Raw genomic sequence first — 21,242 nt, forward strand, 5'->3', positions numbered from 1 at the left:
CCGTTTCGCCGCAGGTGCCCGGTGGCGGCCGGCGGGCGGGCGCTGAGGAGCGGTCGGTCGGGCATGGCCTCCCCGCCCGGCGGCGAGCAGCGGGCTCTGCGGGAGCGGGTGGCGGCGCTAGAGGCGGACCTGGGCGCCTGCCGCGGGCAGCTGGAGCGGGCCCAGCGGCGGCTGCGCCGCACCGAGCGCCTCTACCGCGAGGCGCGGGAGGGCAACGAGGCGCTGAGGAGACAGGTACGACCCGGCTCCCGCGGCCCGCTCCTCTCTCCGGGCCGGACGGCAGCCGGTACCAGCCCTGTCAGGCATCCGCGCTGCCGTCTTCCCCCGACCTGGTATCCTTGGCTCCCTCCGCCCTGGCCGAGCTCATGGGGCAGGCTCTCCTAGCCTGCGGGAGGGACTTCAGCGACCAGCAAGAGTGCTGCTGCATCTTCTGGCTCCAGTTTGCTGTCCTGAGTCAACGCTCAAGGTTTGGCTCGACAGGTGGTGGTGTGGGAGTGGTAACGTCTTCTCAGCCACAAAGTTGGTTTCGCAGTCAGAAGGAAAACTGCATTTAGCAGCAGAAGAGAAGCTTAATAAACAAGGCGAGGTAAAGGAAGAATGGAAGAACTGTCCTATGGATGCTTATGAGGGTGGTGAGGCACTGGCACAGCTTGCCCAGAGAAGCTGTGGCTGCCCCATGCCTGGCAGTGTTCAAGACCAGGTTGGACAGGACCTTGAGCAACTTGTTCTAGCGGAAGGTGCCCCTGCCCGTGGCAGGGGGGCTGGAACTGAGTGATTTTTAAGGTCCCTTTCAACCCAAACTGTTCTGTGTTTTCATAAAATGAAACAGTTTGTCACCACTGAACAGTGTTGCTTGAAATCCAACTTTTCAGGGTGGTCATTTTAAGAATAACTTTGGTTAATTTTTTATTTTTCCTTCTAAGCGCTTGCCATTATAGCCTTTGTGAGCAGAAATTATGATTTTCATTATGCCAGCCATTCAAGTAGAAAATTGTGTGCTGCCACCCAAAGCCCAGTTGAAACACTTGTAGTGCAATTGTATTGTGTTTGAATTATAGAATGTGGAATAGCCTGATACTCTTTTCTGATGTGGATCCCTAAAATCCAGTGTTGTGTTCTGTAAGATGCTGTTCTTCTTTCAGGTTGAAGAGCTCACTAAAGAGATCCTCAGTAGGAAGGAGAAAGATACATACAGCGTAGAAGAACAGACAGAGGACTATGCTGCATGGTCACAAGCAGGTAGAAAGGGAGTGATTGATTTAGCAGGCATTATCTTATATAAAATATATTTCAACTCTGTATTAAGCTCAGTAACCTGACATTATCTCATGGACTGTTTCCTACTTATTCAAGCCTTTCCTTTTACAACAGGATAAAACATAGCACGGACTGTAGCAGAACTCATGTCATAGTAGTCTGTTACATAGTAATCTCATGTATTACACACATACATGCTTTACCAGATTTCAAAGTACATTAAAAAAAGATACAGTTTCTTCAGTAAGAATAGAATAAATTCAAAGCAGAGGCTACTTACAACCTTAAATTTCCAGTTTAAGATTTAGGATCCTTAAACTGCATTGTGTAAGATACTGCCTTGCTAATTTATGCTACTTCAACTTCCTTTCCCTTCCCACATCCACAGATTATTACTGCTATGAAGATTACTACAATCACACTGATACTCAGGATTGTGCAGCTGAATTGCCAGTGCAGCACAATCATGAGACTGAAGGCACTGAGCATAATTCCACAGAAGAATTGCAGACAGATGTTAATGTTCCGTTAAGGACAGATAGCACCAAAGTTGCTGAAGGTGGAGAAGAGGAAAATTTCATCCAGAATTCACAGGTTATAGAAATGTTTGGGGCTTTGCCAGTTTTGAAGTTATCACCCTGTTGGTATTACATTTCCAAGATGTGCTTTGGTCTTGATGTCACTGGGGAGGGAAGGGGGGTGTTGGGGTTTGGTTTTGTGGGGATTTTTTTTGCTTTTTTTTTTTTTTGAGGGGGGTGTTTGGTTTTGTTTGGTTGGCTGGGTGTTTTTGTGTGTGTGTGTGATGGTTTGGTGCTGATAATAGCAGGCAAACATCCTTGCATTATGTAGCTAGTTCTTTCTGTAGTATGTTCCAAGTGTAATATAATTCTAGATTTGTTTAAAAAGAACACAAACAAACAGAAAAAAAACATATCCTACATAGGGTGGAAGCATGGCATTAAATCAGTAGAGTGTGTTCAAGATGGTCATGCTAACTATCTGAAAATGTACTTTTCTTCCATTGGTATAAGGAGACAACAAAGACAGGAAGTTGTTGGGGGGGGGTGGGGGTAAGTGTCTATTTTGTTGTGGGGTCGGTTGGGTTTTGTTTTTCTCATTCTGTTATCCAGCAGCTTAGCTGATTTTGTGCCTTAGCATCTAGCAACTGAAGTGGAACAAAGCAGAAATCTTTTTCAGGAATGTACTGAAAGATACTTCCTGTGTATATTTTTCATCACAACTACTTCTGAATAAAGGTTGGGGAAAAGGCACAGTAGGAATTAATCAGTAAACTACAGCTAGATTTTTGTCTTCTTGTTTAATAGCTATTGAAACAATCCAAGTCCATCAAACACTAATTTGTTTTATTTAAAATAGGGTATTGTAAAGTGCTCCTTTTTGGAAGAAAATATAATTTGTTACTTTCTGGTATCAGGAAGCAGAAGATACTTCATTGCCGGAGGGTTCTTTGGCAGAGAGCTTGAGAGCTGCTGCAGAAGCTGCTGTTTCACAAACCGGATTTATTTATGATGAAAATACAGGACTGTATTATGACCATAGTACTGGATTCTACTATAATTCAGTAAGGATCATGTTCAAAACCCTTGGTGTTTTTTCTCTGTTGCAAAAGTTTTAGTAGTAAGAGTTGATGTGAGCAAAGGACTAAGATCAAAACTGACTTTGATTTGAAAAACATGTTACTGAAGATGAATAGTAATGGAAATTAGTTGTTGATGATTTCAGTCAGTTTATTTTCACCAAATTGAATCTCGCTTGCCCATGATGGTGATATCCCTGTCTTTTTCTTGACCTACGAGCTTTTCATCTTGTGGTCTCCCCAGTCCTATTGAGGAGGAGAATTGAAGAGCCTGGCTGGACAGGCCACCGGGTAGTCAGCCCTTGTCAAGCCCACCACATTTCAGTTTTGGTTTGGTTTGTTTTTTTTTTAAACTTAGTATATGGTTCCTTATTAACTAGGTATTTTTTTGATGAGTGTATTTATTGAAGTGACGATAACGCTGTTCTTTGCTCCTTATAAAGGAAAATCAACTATATTATGATCCAGCAACTGGAATTTATTACTACTGTGATGTGGAAAGTGGCCGATACCAGTTTCATTCACGAGTGGATCTGCAGTCTTATCAGACCTCTGGTACTCAGCACACCAGGGATAAAAAAGGGAAAAAGAAGAGAAAAGAGCCGGAGCGGATTACTGCAAATGACCATAAGGTAACATTAGAACTGACAGACAGAAAGCATGAAACCTAGGGTTTTTTTCATGATGCAATTTATCATGTGGGGTTTAGTTTTATGCTGAAGATGTATGCGTATTTCTGAAGGATTCAAACATCCTTAAACTGTATACAGCAGGTTGCTAATGTGTGATTAGTGTTCAGATAATTTTCCCACTGACTGATTAAGGATGGAACTCTAAACTTGGATCCCGTCACTTTTTTAGTATTATTTTATTACAGTACAACTGTATAGATTTCTAAAATTGAATGTCAGCAACCACACCAGAATGAATTCAGGGTATTGTGTGGGCTGGATTTACATCAGAAAGTCAGTATTACCTCAGTGTCTTGGTTTTGGGGCTTTGGCTTGTGGTTTTTTTTGTTGGTGTTTTTTTGTTCTGGTTGGTTGGTTGTTTTTTTTTTTAAATTCATATGGTGAATCAAAAACTGACTGAAGGTTTGGAAACACATGCACACACCACCCCTTCTTTGTGATTGTATTCCAAAGCTCACGCCACTGACATTTTACTGTATCTCTAACATCATTTAGGATTGAGGAAACATCTGTGAAGTTCAAATTCTTTGCATATTATGTTCTCCTATTGTTATTTGTTCAATACATTTTTGTTGTCCACAGTGCATGAATAAGCTGTACATCTTAATAAATGATCACTATAAGGGACTGAAGCCATATTATTCAATGCATAATTCCATTCTGTGGGCCGCAGTCAAGCTGATAGGTTGAAATCTGAAGTAATTGTATTAGTGCACAGGTACTCTCTTCTTACATAACAGTTACGTAGCACCAGTACCAAGTTTGAAAATTTTGTATTGGGACTTGAGATCTTACGAAAGATTTGAAAATGGAAACTGTGTACATTAAGAACCAGTGAAGGTAGGTTAAATGGATAGTGGTAGTGGATTGACTGCAGATTTTATAAATAAATAAACAGATGCCCCATCTCTGGCAATGTTTAAGGCCAGGTTGAACGGGGCTTGGAGCCACCTGGTCTAGTGGAAGGTATCCCTGGCCATGGCTGGGGGGCTGGAACTAATGGATCTTTAAGGTCCCTCCCAAACTCAATCATTCTGTGATTCTGTGATTATAGCTGATGTGGGAGTTTCTTCTCTGAGAAAACTTCATGTAAACCACTCTGTTCTGAAATAATGAGATGTATACATAGCAGCAGTAATGTAATGATCATTTAAGACTTCGGAGAGGGGAGCCAACACAGTTGAAGCTAGGAGTTTTACCAGCATCCAGCTTCTGGGCAGGTTGTGTACAACTACTGGATTAGCATTCTGTCACTCTCAAAAGGCATTGTTAATACAGAACTTCATTCATCATGCATCAGGAAAGCTAGTAATTGAAAGCTAGTAGAATAAGGGTCATTGAAAGCTAGTAGAAATAAGGGTTTAATTGCATTATCGTATAATGCTGTTAACAAATCTCCTAAATTTAGTCTTATGATCAACTGTTACATACTTACCAAAATACACAAGCGTATTTATGAATGTTCTGTGGCACATTTGCTCTGAGCTGACAAATAATGTTGACTACTTTTGGGGATCCAGTCAGAGTCTGCCTCTGCCATTTGATTTTTCTAGAAATAGGTGCTTGTCTTTAGCTTAATTTATGTTGATAAAATATTTTTATATAGGTGGTTTGTTAGCAACTCTTGTGTGAAGCTTTCACGGTCACAAGGTAGGAAGTAAGCATCCACTTTCTGATGTGTTCTACTCATAGTGAATGAAATACTTTGATTTATTTTGAATTAATTTCTTTGACCAGCAAGATAACAGGAAAATCATTTAAGTCATATTAATTAGTGCACAGATCTTTGTGAACAGTAAGTGAAGGTTAGTGTCACAGAGGGAATCAAGACCTTTTCTACTTTTTTAAAACAAAAAATGGGAGCATAAAAATAAAAAAAATTACTCTTCATTTTAAATTTCAAAAAGAAAATAATGTCTGTTGTAACTGTCATTTACATAACTGTTAGATTTAGACAAAACAAAGAACCTATCATTTTTTACATAGCTCAGTTCATTCTTATGTGGTTCTTAATCACATAAGATATTTGTTCCTTAGTTTAAAAAAAAAAGGTACATTAGTGTAAGAGATTAATCTTTTATTCTAATAGATCTTAAGTTTTTTCTGTTATAAAACTGAAAAAAAAAAAAAAATTTATATGGTGCAGAATCCAGTTCAGAGATGCCTGGTGTTTCTTGGCAATATTACTTTTGTTCAGTTTAGTGAGGTATTGGAAAAGTCACTAATTAGTTTATGCTAGTTACTGCGTTATTTACATCCTGAAACAAAACCCAGAATGTCCGGTTTTAAGTAGGACATTGTGGTTGAAGAGTTGTCTATAGACATGTTTTCCTGAACACTTACGCCCAGCCTTCTCCTTTTTCCTTCCATAATTTCTGGAAAGTATGTTTTACTTGACTTTCTACAGCCAGTACAAGTTGGAGAACAGTTTGATTTATTGCCTGGTCTGTAGACCAGTAATAGTGGTAAATAAAGCAATACCAGAGACTAATTCTGGGAATGTGTCATACACGCTTGAATTTCATTATGCCTAAATGAAGATGAGGTGGTTTATAAGAATATGCATGTGAAACAAGGGAAGACAGTGAGCAGTAGTTCTAGAATCTCAAGTACACAAAACATTTGCAAAACTTGTTTTCTTTCTTTTCCAGTTAAAGAGTTAAATAGAAGCAAGTTTTGATAGATATGCAGTATTACTTGGAAGTTGCCAAATAAAAGAAATACAAAATTTAGCAGCTACATGTGTATATTATCACAGCAAATATTTCTATGTGGATGGTACTAATAGCCATATAGTTTTTACAGAAATTGTATGTGAATTTTGAATGATTTATTCTGTTTAAACCAAAATTAATACATTTTTTCAATCTAAAAGATGGTAACTGGTCATAGAAGGATTTTTTAGTTGTGGTTTAGTTTGTAGCTATTGTGAAAAATTTGGTGTACTCAGCTACGTTACATATAGTATGTATTTATGAGTAGCAAGTTGGGATGCTTAGAAATACAGAAATGACAAATGTAGTCTCCACCAATGTTGCAGCATTCTTGAAAAAGCAACATAAATCTGAGGATCTAAAGAATAAAACTAATATGTTAAAATATTATTGTATTTTTAACAAGCTGCACTACGAAACAAAATACTAATGAGTATCTTTTAAAATGAATGTACTTCTAATTGTAAAAAAGAAAAAAGCAGAAAGTAACTCATGTAATTAGTATCTCCTGAGGAATGTTCCTGATATATACAAGTATTTTGTGTAAAGAGATTCTTTTCAGTCACCAAACTTCTGTTTTCTTTTGACTTGTGAAACTAAGCATGCTGCCCACATGCTTGCTTTTAATAGATGATGAGGGATTTTATTTGCTGGCTTGAAGTATTAAGTAGCCCCTGTGCAGCTCACATAAAAGGATTGGTGGAATACACTGGAACTTTCAGGCATACAGTTCAGTTCTGATACCTGTTTGTAGTGGCAGACCAAAAAACAGTGGGGTAAGAAATACCATGTGATCTGCTGTACAAGAAAAACCTTTACATAAGTAAATTTCGAAAAGTTAAAAGAAAAATAAAAAAACGCCAACCATGAGGTTGCATAAATGATATTGTGATCCCTGGCCCAATATCAAGATCCAGTGCTGCTATACAGGCTGGATAATAGACTGTGTTCAGTAGTGATCACGTAGTTCTGCTTTTGTACTGGGGACATTAGAAACACATATCAAAATTTAGATGCGGGGTCTGCCGTATGCCATTTTTCCCCAGAAACTGTTTTTGCAGTTTATTCTTAAACAACTAATAAATTGTATTTCAAAGTGATTCTCAAAATTAATTTATGTCATACTCTGTTCCATTATAGATATGTCCTACCTCCTTCTGTAGGAGAGACAAGGCTTTTGTAGTAGTATTTCCCTTAGAACTCTTCAAGCAGTGATTATTTTTTTTTCTTTTTTCTTTTTTTCTTTTTATCATGTGTAGTTTACTTTTGCTGATATTCATCCCATCTTTAGGTACGTCAGTTGACAGAAACCATGGCTAATCTGAAGATTTCTTCTTTTGGATTGGCAGCTTCTGGTGAAGGTAGAGTTGAGACAACAGATACATTAGTCTGTGGGTGTTTACCTTTAATCTTGATACTTTTATTAAAGGAAAAGTAATATCTAAGGTACCTATTTTTTTAAAGGAACTTAAGTTTTTGGAAGCTATTTGATCAAAATGAGTTCATCTACAAAGTAACTTTGAAATATAGTTGAAACACTGCATAAGTAAAACATCTGAAGAAAACTTTGATGACAATTCTAGAATATGTGGCAAGAGACATAGTTAGCATTACTGTATTAATATACAGTGTCCTAACTAAACAAACTGTGCATTCTTTAAGTAAGGCAAATTTATGTTTCCTGTCTTTTCAGAGCTGTCTTCCTGTATTTAGAATGGCGTCTTTATCATACAGAAAGAGCTTTGCTCTTTTTCTGGCTTTTAATCAGACTTTTTTTGCATTGGAAATTCAAGTATTGTGTAGGGTGGAAACAGGTAACTGAAGTACTTGTGAAACAGTGCTAGCAAGTAAAAGCTTAGTCATCTGAGTGAAAGCTATTCAAAACTGTTTGAAAATGTTTTAGTAAAATACTGATTTTTTTTTTTAAAGATTAATATTTCAAATTGATAGTCAGTGCTAAGATTCTAATATTCAACCCTCTAGTTGAGAGCGTTGAGTGCTCATGATTCCATTAAATCATCTACTGAACTAGCAAACGAAGATGCAACAGACTACGCATTCCTGAGAAGTTGTATTTGTACATGCTTATCATAGAATAGTTAGGGTTGGAAAGGACCTTAAGATCATCTAGTTCCAACCCCCCTGTCATGGGCAGGGACATCTCATGCTAAACCATGTCACACAAGGCTTTGTCTAACCTGGCCTTGACCACTGCCAGGGATGGAGCATTTACAACTTCCCTGGGCAACCCATTCCAGTGCCTCACCACCCTCACAGTAAAGAATTTCTTCCTTATATCCAATCTAAACTTCCCCTGTTTAAGTTTGAACCAGTTACCCCTTGTCCTATCACTACAATGAAGAATCTAATGAAGAATCTCTCCCCAGCCCTCCTTGTGGGCCCCCTTCAGATAATGGAAGGTTGCTATGAGGTCTCCATGCAGCCTTCTGTTCTCCAGGCTGACCAGCCCCAACTTTCTCAGCCTGTCTTCATATGGGAGGTGCTCCAGTCCCGTGATCATACTTGTATGTTTTACAGAAAAAAAAATTGATTTATAAAACAATAAACAGTGCACTTAAAATTAAGCTAGTTATATATGCTAGTTATATATATGCTCACAGTACGTTCTAATTTGTAGGCATGCTGATGGATTGCATGAATGTGCATGTTGATCAGGTGTAATACAGAAAAATACGAAGTTTTGAAAGAATATCTTGCTCTGTCACAGTAAGGCAAAAAGTATAGCTAAATGCTTAAAATACTTTAAATTTTTCATTAAAAATACTCGTGACTATGATCATTCATGTATGTTTTGTAAGATGGTCAGTCTGCATTTCAGAGGGTTGTTGTAATCAGTAGTTTGTGGCCTATTCTTTATAAAGCAAAACCATCAATTCCAGTCACATTAGCATGACTTGTAATTCTTACAAGATCAATCCTCATGGGATACATAAAAATCCTGATTTCACTTGCACCTTTGACTGTCTTTTTATCAGGGATGCCGAAATGCAAACTAACTCGACCCTGTAGTCAAGAAGTAGTTCATTACAGAGCAAATTCATCCCACCTTTCAATTTTACTCATGCTTCATGAGAGAAAAATCAGAGATCATGTGGTGATACCCAACAGATAAAAAGTTTCTCAAAGCTGAATCACACAGAGGTCATCTGTATCCAACATGTGACTGTTAGGCTAGGACTACTGACTATTTATATAAATCAGGCAAAGCAGCACACAAAGGAACGTGTATGTGCCTAATATAATGATGTATCAAGCATGGTTATAATGAGCGCATAACTTGCATGCTTTGTATGCTGTATCGTGAGAGTTCTGTATTGGAAACAGAGAAACTGGCTGCTCATGGCCTGTATAGGTATGTTTTTCACTGGGTAAAAAAAATGGCTGGATGGCAGAGCTCATAGGGTGGTGGTAAATGGTGTCACATCTAGTGGTGTCCCTCAGGCCTTGGTGTTAGGGCCAGTGTTGTATACTGTCTTCAGTGATGATGTGGATGAGGGGACTGAATGAATCCTCAGTAAATATGCAGATGACACCAAGTTGGCTGGGAGTGTTGATCTGCTGAAGGACAGGAAGGCTCTGCAGAGGAATATGAACAGGCTGGATCTATGGGCTGTGGCCAGTGATACGAGATTCAACAAGACAAAGCGCTGGGTCCTGCACTTGGGTCACAACAACCCCATGCAATGCCCCGGGCTTGGGGAAGAGTGGCTGAAAAGCTGCTCATGGAAAAGGACCTGGGGGTGCTGATTGACGGTGCTGAACATGAACCAGCTTGTGGCCAGGCAGCCAAGAAGGCCAACATCCTGGCCTGTATCAGCAATAGTGTGTCCAGTAGAGCCAGGGCAGTGATCATCCCCCTGTACTGGGCACTGGTGAGGCAGCACCTCAAATCCTGTGTTCATTTCTGGGCCCCTCACTACAAGAGAGACATTGAGGTGCTGGAGCAAGTTCAAAGAAGGGCAACAAAGCTGGTGCAGGGTCTGGAGCACAAGTCTGATGAGGAACAGCTGAGAGAACTGGGATTGTTTAGCCTGGAGAAGAGAAGGCTCGGGGTGACCTTATCTATCTACAGCTACCTGAAAGGAGGATGGAGTGACGTAGGCATCTGTCTCTTCTGCCAAGTAACAGGACAAGAGGTAGTGACCTCAAGTTGAGCCAGGGGGGGTTTAGAATGGATATTAGGAGAAATTTCTTCACTGAAGGGTGCTCAGGCATTGGAACAGGCTGCCCATGGAAGCAGTGGAAACACTGTCCCTGGAAGTGTTCAAAAACCACATAGATGAGGCCCTTAGTAGTTTAGTGGTGGATGCGGCAGTCCTAGGGTAAAGGTTGGACTTGATGATTTTAAAGGTCCTTCCCAATCTAGTTGTTTCTATGATTCTTTGAGTTTGGGATGAAGGATAAAATATCCTGGCAAAGAGAAATGAAGTGCATTGCTAATATTTGTTAGGTCATTCAGGATGGTATTTACTGAGTGTTATGTTTACTGCCAGTTGCTTGTTAAGTAATGGCTGTATGGAGGCAAGATATTAGGTGCTGTTTGCATAGTTACATGTTACATATGTTCTGTGTAAGTACTTGTAATCATATATAATGCAAAAGGATTTCTCCAGCACAAGACCCCCTCAAATGCTTTAAGAATTTAGCATCCCCACTCAACATCCCCAAGCTTAATCTTTAGATATTGTCAAGATGTGTATTTTAATAGAGATCTGTGAAATCATAGCATAGTTAGGGTTGGAAAGGACCTTAAGATCTAATTAATCTCCATGCCATGGGCAGGGACACCTCCCACTAAACCATGTCATCCATGGCTCTATCCAACCTGGCCTTGAACACCACCAGGGATGGAGCATTCACAGCTTCCCTGGGCAACCCATTCCAGTGCCTCACCACCCTCACAGTAAAGAATTTCTTCCTTATCTCCAATCTAAGCGTCCCCTATTTAAGTTTTAACCCATTACCCCTTGTCCTATCACTACAGTCCCTAACGACGAGTCCTTCCCTGGCATCCCTATAGCCCCCTTTCAGATACTGGAAGGCTTCTATGAGGTCTCCACACAGCCTTCTCTTCTCCAGGCTGAACAGCCCCAACTTTCTCAGCCTCTCTTCATACAGGAGGTGCTCCAGTCCCCTGATTATCCTCGTGGCCCTCCTCTGGACTTGTTCCAACAGTTCCATGTCCTTTTTATGCTGAGGACACCAGAACTGTACACAGTACTCCAAGTGAGGTCTCACGAGAGCAGAGTAGAGGGGCAGGATCACCTCCTTCGACCTGCTGGTCACGCTCCTTTTGATGCAGCCCAGGATACGGTTGGCTTTCTGGGCTGCAAGTGCACACTGCAGCCGGCTCATGTTCATTTTCTTATCAACCAGCACCCCCAAGTCCTTCTCTGCAGGGCTGCTCTGAATCTCTTCTCTGCCCAACCTGTAGCTGTGCCTGGGATTGCTCTGACCCAGGTGTAGGACCTTGCACTTGGCATGGTTAAACTTCATAAGGCTGGCATCAGCCCACCTCACAAGTGTGTCGAGGTCCCTCTGGATGGCATTCCTTCCCTCCAGTGTATCAACCGAACCACACAGCTTGGTGTCACTGGCAAACTCGCTGAAGGTGCACTCAATCCCACTGTCCATGTCAGCGACAAAGATGTTGAATAAGACCGGTCCCAAGACCAATCCCTGAGGGACACCACTCGTTACTGGTCTCCAGCTGGACATTGAGCCATTGACCGCAGCTCTTTGCGTGCGGCCACCGAGTGGTCCACCTATCAAACTGATAGTGTGGTCAGAGCATTTGCCAGTGAAGACTGAGGCAAAGAAGTCACTGAGAACTTCAGCCTTCTCCAAATCTAGGGTAGCCAGTTCTCCTGATAGCTTCCAGAGAGGGCTCATGTTGTCCCTAGTCTGTCTTTTATTTTCAATGTACCTATAGAATCCCTTCCTGTTATCTTTAACATCCGTAACCAAGTTTAATTCTAACTGGGCCTTAGCTTTCCTAACCTGGTCCCTAGCTTCCTGGACAACATACCTGTATTCTTCCCAGGCTGCCTGTCCTTGCTTCTACCTTTTATAAGCCTCTTTTTGCCCTCGAATTTTTCTCAGCAGCTCCTTTTCCATCCAAGGAGGTCTCCTCACCCTCCTGCTGCCCTTCCTTCTAGTTGGGACACAACACTCCTGAGCTTGTAGCAGGTGATCCTTGAATATCAGCTAAGAGTCTTGGGGCCCCCTGCCCTCTAGGGCTATATCCCATAGAACCTTACTAAGCAGGTTCCTGAAAAGGCCAAAGTCTGCTCTCTTGAAGTCCAGGGCAGTGAGCTTGCTGCACGCTCTTCTCACTGTCCTGAGGATCTTGAACTTGACCATCTCGTGATTGCTACAGCCAAGGCTGCGCTGGAGCATCACATTTCCAACCAGCCCCTCTGTGTTGGTCAAGCATGGCATCTCTCCTTGTCGGCTCCTCTATTACTTGCAGAAGGAAGTTGTCTTCCACACAATTGAGGAACCTCCTGGACTGCTTGTGCCAGGCTGCACCGTCCCTCCAACAGGTGTCAGGGTGGTTGAAGTCCCCCATGAGAACAAGGGCCTGTGAGCGTGAGGGTGTTCCTCCTGTCTATGGAGTGCTTCATCCACAGAGTCCTCTTGATCAGGCGGTCATAACAGCATAACATCATAAAATCATAACATGATTAAAATCCATATTCTTTAGGAATGCAATTTTTAAATCCTCAATTTTGTACAGGGATTTCTAAATGTGAAGATTACATTTTTATTGGTATTCAACAGAGCTACTTAGTTTATTTGCTTTCTTACCAGTTGATTGTAGCAATAGCGGAAAAAATAAACTGCTGAGAACTGGTTTAATGGTCATATTGGCAGAATGTATGTACAGAATGCTTCATCTGTCTATAAGGGGTTTTTTTAATTCCTGTTTTCAGCCTGGAAGAGAGAGTGTACCCTTTAGTAACTAGGTTTTGAAACAGCAACTTTTTATTTTGTAATGTAGAATATCTGAAGTGATACCAAAAATTAGTATCACTGGATTCGCTGTGGGGAAAGACTGAATGGGTGGAGTATTATACTTGGGCATCAGTGCATCACAGTCATCTCTTGCTCTGCCTCAGTTGTGATTTGAGTAGACCATTTAGTTTCTCTGTTTTCAGACCACATGAGTAAAACTTCGATAGGTCACAATATTATGGGAAAAAATATATTTAGATTTGCAGAGCACGTTGGTGTGTTGGATATCGGTCTAATATATATACCAAACATATAGACAAGGATAAATACACTGGAAAAGGTCATTCATAAAAGTGAAAATCAGATTTGCCAAAAAGATTACTTTTGGCAAGATTACTGTATCTTTTATTTAAAATAAACATTATTGGGCAGTGACCTTGTGATCCTTTTCCTTCCTTGTTTTGAAACTTCAGAGGGCTCCAGGAGGACAGCTAGTACATTGTGGAGAAACCCTAACCACATCAACAATCCTTAAGTTAAAGCATGAAGTCTTTTAAAATGTGCTGGGTTTTCCTGACAATCTGCTGTCTTACTGAAAGTATTTCAAAAGTACCCTGTAAAGGCCTATCCAACAGCTCAGCTGGTGTGCTCAAAGGGATTCTTGTGTTTGTCTTACACCTGTGCCACTGAAGAGATTTTACAATTCTGAAAATTGAAAGTGCTTTTATTTCCATGATGTTAACATTCACATTAATGCATGTATCTTGAAATGTCAAATGCTCTGTATGAGAACTCACTGAAAAAAGTTACATTTTTGTTGTTTTTTTTAACATGTGCTGCAGCATTTGGTACAGTTCAGGGCAACTGAATGCGTTCATTTTGAATTTAAGATGGTAAATAACTGAAAATACGAGGGTTTTTAATTTATCCTTTCAAGCCAAGCCATTTGTGTTCATTTTTCTTTTCCTTTTCTTTTTCTTTTTTTCTTTTTTTTTCCCCTGAGATGATCATCAGGGTTAATAGATTGAGAATTAAATTTTCAAGGTAAAAATTACTCTCACAAAATTAGTATGACATTTTGACGTTTTATATTTCTCACTTTAAAAAATGTTGATGTTCTTTTTTCTGCTGATGCAATGGAGTGGTAAAGATCTTATCTGTTACTCAGTGGAGAAATTTGTTGCAGTACAAAATGGATTCTCAGTAGAACTGTTTCACGTAGCATAAATTAAACTTCAGTATCTTGATGAAAGGCTTTTTTAAAGCTGAAATTCTGAAAGGAGGAAGAACAGGTGATTAGGCAAGCATGGGTGGGCATTACAGATATTCTGGGCCACTGTGGGGAAAATGTGAGAAGAAGACAAAAGGAGGAAGATATGATGAAGATCAGTTAAAGAACTTCTAAACAAGTTGCAACAGTTGAGTGAGAGAGGGACAGAAGTAAGTGTCATAAAGTCAAAATGGAAAAATATTCAAGATGCTGTTGTACCAGTTTGAAAGTGAGGACGAGGATCTTGAGTTTTGTGTGAGAACAGAGGAGACAGTAAGTGAAGTTTAGAAGAAGAGTGCAGTCTCCCAGATAGAAGATGGTCTCTCTCGGTCATGCCTAACAGGACGTGAAAATGTTTCTACTGAAATGCTCTGTTGACTGCATATGCAAAGCTTCCTGGAAATCTGTTTCTTAATAGTTATAAAAATAATTCTTCCTAGTGAAGAATTTACTTCCAGGCTGATAGCAGACTTCAGAATAACTCAATCTGTTATTCTGTAACTCTCCTCCAGGATTTGGACACAGAAGAGCAGAAATCATCTAGCAGTCTGAATTGCTTTTCCACTACTGAGCAGCTAAGTTCTACTGAAGAAGAAGAGTCTCCAAGCATAAGAAAGAAGACTAAAATGGACACAGAACCACAAAACAGTCTAACAGCCAAAGAATCGATTTCTACAGACAATATAAATTCACATTCTTGCAAAAGTACACCAGATGCTGCAGCACATACAGATGACAGTAGAACAGCAGACACAGAGAGTGAGCCAGAAGAAGGTGAAATTACAGATTCTGGGCGCGAAGCGTACAGCAGTGAGGATGAAGTAACAAGTGAAGAAACTGCTTATTCAGAAGACTCAGAAAATGAAGGTGAATTATTATGGCTTTTATGTATGATAATTACAGTATTTTTACAGGAGTCCATTAAGAACTAACTACAAGAAAACTGTATAATTTAAAAAAAAGATACATAAAAGCAGGTGTTTTAAGATACTTTGAATTAAGAAGTTATATATATGTTACTAGCATTTGTTTCTTTCTTTTTACTTGCACAGAAGTAAGTAGTGGTGTATTTGTAAAAGCTTTTTAGGGGTATAGCATCCTGTGCTTGTGTAGAAGCCTCACTGGTGGTATAAGATTTGCTTAGATTAGCAGAGGGACAGGAGAAGAGAAAGTCTGTTGTAAAATAGAAGTTCTAGTACAGAACTCACAGTAATTTCGTATATTAACTCCAACAAATGTATAACATTTTGGATACTGTACATAAACAGTTATGTATCATTCAATGTGAGTGCGCTGTGGTGAAAAGGATGTGCATGGAGTACTCAGTACTAGTCGAAATCCCAGTTTGTCTGTATTCCAGTGGCAACTTACACAAAATGAGTATAGAGAGGAAATCTGTATATAGTTTTGTACCAGAGTTGTCTAGAATTGAACTGTCTTTTGAAAAAGAAAACAAACAAAAAAACAAAACCCACCAAACAAACAAAAAAAACCAATCAAACCAAACCCCAAAACCCTGTGAAAACTGTAATGCAGCCAATTGTAACTATGTATATGCAAAGTATACAGGTAAGCAAATGCGCAGAGCAAAATACAACCTCTAGAAGTCTGTACTGCAGCCTGTCCCCTGCTCACAGTTAAATAGTCAGTTTGTCTCTTCTGTTTTCATTACTTTACTTACTCAACTATTCAGATTCTAAGTGATTAATGCCATTCAAAATGTGCTTGCTGTCATCAGGCTTTCAGATTTCCTGCCCTTACTGTTTTCTAATAAATTCTGCAATAATGCTAGAGTAATAAAAACTGGAGACAGTTTCTCACCTCTTTGTACCTTATGAGCTAGTGTCTTCCCATCTTACCATGTCTGTTCCTAACCGAGATCACTGGAGACTGTTTTTGCAGATGTACTTCCCAAGAACAGAATTTATAGAACTGTTGGAATATAATTACTTAACTGGGGCAAAAAAGCATAGGTATCTTTAGGCTCATCTATTATTTTTTACTTTTTTTATTGGTGCATAGTTCTAATAAGAGTAAAAACTAGTAAAAATACATTTGACATCTAAATTATCAAATACAGAATTTTGTATGCATTTGGTTTGAGATGTGGTGAACAAATAGGTGCTGCCTTTTCTCAAACTAGAATTGTATTCTCATCTGTTATCGCTAATGATCCATAAACTTACAGTATGAAATTTTATTAATGTATTTATATTTTATTGTTTTCACTAAATGGTTGTGCACATGTAAATAACCAGAATTAGGAGAACCTTTTTAATACTTCAGTATGCAGTCAGAAAGCCTTTGAAGCAGTAGTCTCGTCAAAGTTTTCTCAGATGTGCTTATACATTTCTTTTTCTGAAAGTTGCATAGGATTCAGCCAGATCATCGCTGCATGTTTATCAGTTGCTTGAAAGCTATGGGCTATAGGGATAAAACTGTAATTTGTCGACAGTAATAGTATTGGGTTTTTTATATAATTACAGATGAAGAAAAGATCTGGCCTCCTTGTATCAGAGTGATTGTAATAAGATCACCAGTTCTGCAGACTGGATCACTTTATATTATCACAGCTGTGAAGCCTGCTACAATTGGAAGGTAAAATTGAGTGGGATTTGTTTTATATATATATATATATATATATATGAAATTGTACCTCACTTTCAAAGCTGTGGAAGCCGGTCAGGATTACTTGTCCCTGCTCTTCATGCTTGTCCTCCTAGTGTGCAGAAGTTGATACTAGCATATACAGTTAATTTTAGCTCAGCAGTCAGTGACTGTTAGTGATAACTTGATCTCGTGTCTGAGCCCTAATGCCAGCATAACTGCAAGTCATTCTTTGAAAACTGTTGTTTTCTAGAAAGTAAGTAGCTTTTTTTCAGGACCACTAATAACTTTTTCAGAAATGGAAGAACATACTTTAGAAATTCAGGAGCATGAGGAAACATATTCCAGAGTTCCTCAACACACTCAAATTCCAGTAGGGTTGGTTCATCACTTTTAAATAGTAAAACGGGGTTTGTGCTAGCTGGTATGTATTTTCTAAGTTCTACTATTAAAAAAAAAAAGTTTGTTCATTGTGGGTGAGGAATTTAGTGATGAATCAATGCTTTTTTCCATGTTTATTGAAAACCTCACTCCTCCTTTTCAACTGCTCTTATCTAACGCTGAAGTGTTTTGATTCATTCTGACATCTTGAGTGTTCTAGGTACATTTATGTGAAGATTAACAAATGATAATTCTTGTATTTTGCATGTAGGTCCTTTGCGAGCTGCGTTGCTTCTTCATCCTTAGTATAAGGAACGAATGCACAAATTCTTGCTCCTACTGCAGTATCTTTGATTAAAAAAAAAAATTATACAGGTTACTCCTTCATTGCTTGTATTACCTGCTTAACACTTCCAAGAAGTCAACTTCTGCATTGAGTATTGAATACCAATGCCAGGATTCACTGAAAAGCCTAAAAAATGCAGACTTCAGACTATTATTTACAGGCATTGTATGAGTATAAACGTTCAGATAGAAATGACAAATTTACAGATAAAACTGTAACGGTACAGCTTGATCATATGTTTATTGTCTACTGTGTATAGTTCATAGATGGAAGAAGGGACCTGAAGCAAGTACTCACATGGTCTGTATAGCAACACAGTGGTTTATATCTGTAAAGCTCCACAATAGCTCAGAATGAAAACATAGTATTAAAGTTCTAGTGAAATGCACGTATTTCTAATTTGTTGTGATTTATATATCAACTTGGCTTTTCAGAGAAAAAGGTGTTGGACACACACTTGAGATTCCTGAAGTTGGAGTCAGTAAGGTAACTCTTGTTTTTGTCTTCTGAAAGATAGACCATCATATGAATGAAGCTTTATATTTTATGTTTTTACATTCTTCAAAACCTTACATTAATTTTCTTAAGAACTTTGAGAATAAGATATTTGAAGTTAGAAAAAGGAAAACATACACTGTTTTCCTGAATGGGAATTTAACATGAACAGCAGTGCAATTTCAAAGCACAGAAAAGCTAATTTTTTTTTTTATTGGACTTTTACTAGTCCACAGTGTAATTAATGCACAGTAAAAAAAAATTCTGAATCTTGCATTTATTAGTTGTTGAACTGGAAGAAACCTTACTGTTCTGTTAATTACTAATGGTATGTAGAATATTGATGTACTTAGTTAGAACTTTGCCATAAAGTAGTCAAATCCTTGCAGTTGAGGTAGACTAACAGATTTTATTTTATGTTTCTTAAAGGCAACTGTATAAATATGTAAGTAATGTACAGAGAGTTTGAAGATTTAACATCATTTCTTTCAGGAACAGGTTTTAATGGAAAACTTTTTGTCTGGCTAAGAAGGATTAAAAATAAATTAATGGCTCTTGCAGACCAAAAATACAGCACTCTTAATAAAAGAAAATCTAGATTGACAAACACATGTCATCCAAACAAAAAAAAAACAACTGTCTGCAGATGCAATATCTGAAATACACTTTACTGTTTCACTATGTCTATTTCAGATGATAGTTCTGATTAATCAGCCATGTGTCATATTTCATACTGTATAATTTCCAGAACAAATCTTTTCCTGCTAATAATGACTTTTTTTCAGGCACATATTTGAAATTGGGTGCATGAAGAATCCAAGTCTTTTATTTTTCTGTGATGCAGCCATTTTAGTACCTGCCTGTTTATATGAGAAGTTACTTCATTTTGCAGATAAGGACTCAAAGGCAGGAAAATAAATTACAGATCTGTAGAACCAAAAAGTTGGCTACTAGTTTGTTTACCTTGCTATTCATAGTTAATAGCTGTGTACCACTTTGTCATTTTCTTGAGTGTAAAGTGAGATTAAAAAAAAAACCTGCACCCTGTAGATAGAGCATCTTCAGAAGTTTGGGTTCATCCTAATCAATAAAACAGAGCTAGGAATTAAATTATTTATTGAATGAGCTAGTCATTCTCCATTGTTATGGGAGTATTCCTCTTGTAAATGCTAGCCAATCTACAAAATGCTACTTTGATTTCTTTTTTAATTAATTTTTTTTAATTATTAACGGAATGTAGAAATTCCATTATTGCTCAAAGATAAGAAGCGATTTGGTTTTAAATGAACATTTTCTTCCTAGATTGATTCTTAGTTTTTTTCTCAACTGTAACAAAAGGGAACTTTGCTTGTCAAATCTGAAGCAGTCACAGGTTTTTTTAGACTTCTGGTTTTTACTGAGATCCTTAAAAGGCTGCAGAAATTGATGTTTAGTTTGCTCAGCGGCCATTTCTGGAGGTAGAGTATATCCTTGAGTTTGGAGTTGTGTTTTGCCTGTTCAGTGTCTATGTAAAATTGCAACAACAAACCAAAAAAAATAGGTTGTTAGTCTCAGTATCCGAAAGGATATAAAAGAAACAGCAAATGATTGTTAGTAACTGTGTTCTGGGTTATTAATCATACCAGAGCCACTCATTTAAAATGTATTCTGAAATCTTAACTTTAAAATAGCATATACATTGCTAAGTATTTCTTTAGTAAGAACACTTCACTTAGGCTTCTATTTATCAGTTCCATGCAGAAGTGTATTTTGACCACGATTTGCAAAATTACGTTCTTGTGGATCAAGGCAGTCAGAATGGAACAGTTGTTAATGGAAATCACATTCTTCAGGTGAGTACCTGTTTATAATGCGACATTGAAGAAAACTTTAGTCATATGGGCTTCTTAAACACATTATGGCAAATCACTAACAACATCATTGTAGGTTCTTTCAGACATTTGTCTTTTCATTGTTTCCCTTCTCATTTTAGGGCTACTTAAAATATTTTATGTTTTCTTTATATTAGGTTGCAATGGTTGCAGTTGCTAGTGTGAAATACCCACTGCAGTTGAACACTTATCTGTATTTGTCAGACTAAGTTGAATTAATAAATTATGAGAAGTATTCATGAAATAGAATGCCTTTAGAATAGAAGTACCCTTCATTAGTAACTAATTAACATGGGTTTCAAAACTTTCTTTTGCTGTAGCCTAAAACAAAATGTGATCCCTACATCTTGGAGCATGGAGATGAAGTGAAGATTGGTGAAACTGTGCTTTCTTTTCACATACATCCTGGCAGTGATACTTGTGATGGATGTGAACCAGGACAAGTCAGAGCACATCTTCGCCTTGACAGAAAAAAGGAATCTTCTGGTTAGTCATGTTATTGAGGATATGTTTGTTGGGTTGGTCTTTTTTTTTTTTCATTTTGGCTCTTTATTTTTATGGCTGTTTATTTTATAAACATAATAACTACTTCAGTTTTCTTAGTTTTTTTCTGACCTAGGAATAGTGCACAATACATGTGTCGTGGTTTAAGTCCAGTCAGTAACACAGAACCACGTAGTCGCTCTCTCACTACCCCCCTTCCTCCCCACCCCCACTCCTGGAGGGATTGGGAGGAAAATCCAAAGAATGTAACTCCCACGGGTTGAGATAAGAACAGTCCAGTAACTAAGGTATAACACAAACCACTGCTGCTGCCACCTATAATAATAATGATAAGGGAAGTAACAAGGGAAGAGAATACAACCACTCACCACCCGCCAGCCGATATCCAGCCTGACGGAGCAGTGATCTAGCCCTTCTAGGTAACTGCCCCCAGTTTATATACTGGGCATGACGTGCTGTGGTATGGAATACCCCTTTGGTTAGTTTGGGTCAGGTGTCCTGTCTCTGCTTCCTCCTGGCTTCTCCTCCTC

The 21,242-nt window shown here is 38.7% G+C and overlaps 1 protein-coding gene across 1 annotated transcript in view; it reads left to right on the forward strand.

Moving 5' to 3' along the window:
• Positions 1 to 21,242, forward strand: part of AGGF1 (angiogenic factor with G-patch and FHA domains 1) — a 26,007-nt gene continuing 4,765 nt past the window's right edge. The window contains exons 1-10 of the mRNA XM_061475730.1: positions 1 to 234; positions 1,143 to 1,239; positions 1,646 to 1,851; positions 2,693 to 2,839; positions 3,298 to 3,486; positions 15,021 to 15,375; positions 16,995 to 17,106; positions 18,277 to 18,328; positions 20,068 to 20,169; positions 20,529 to 20,694. Coding sequence (XP_061331714.1) covers positions 64 to 234; positions 1,143 to 1,239; positions 1,646 to 1,851; positions 2,693 to 2,839; positions 3,298 to 3,486; positions 15,021 to 15,375; positions 16,995 to 17,106; positions 18,277 to 18,328; positions 20,068 to 20,169; positions 20,529 to 20,694 — 1,597 coding nt within the window. The 5' untranslated portion in view covers positions 1 to 63. The remainder of the gene's footprint in view (positions 235 to 1,142; positions 1,240 to 1,645; positions 1,852 to 2,692; positions 2,840 to 3,297; positions 3,487 to 15,020; positions 15,376 to 16,994; positions 17,107 to 18,276; positions 18,329 to 20,067; positions 20,170 to 20,528; positions 20,695 to 21,242) is intronic.

This window comes from Pezoporus flaviventris, unplaced genomic scaffold (assembly GCF_033815535.1).
Source record: "Pezoporus flaviventris isolate CSIRO_AGI_PZ_B2104156 unplaced genomic scaffold, CSIRO_AGI_Pfla_v1 ptg000090l, whole genome shotgun sequence".
Lineage (NCBI taxonomy): Eukaryota > Metazoa > Chordata > Aves > Psittaciformes > Psittacidae > Pezoporus > Pezoporus flaviventris.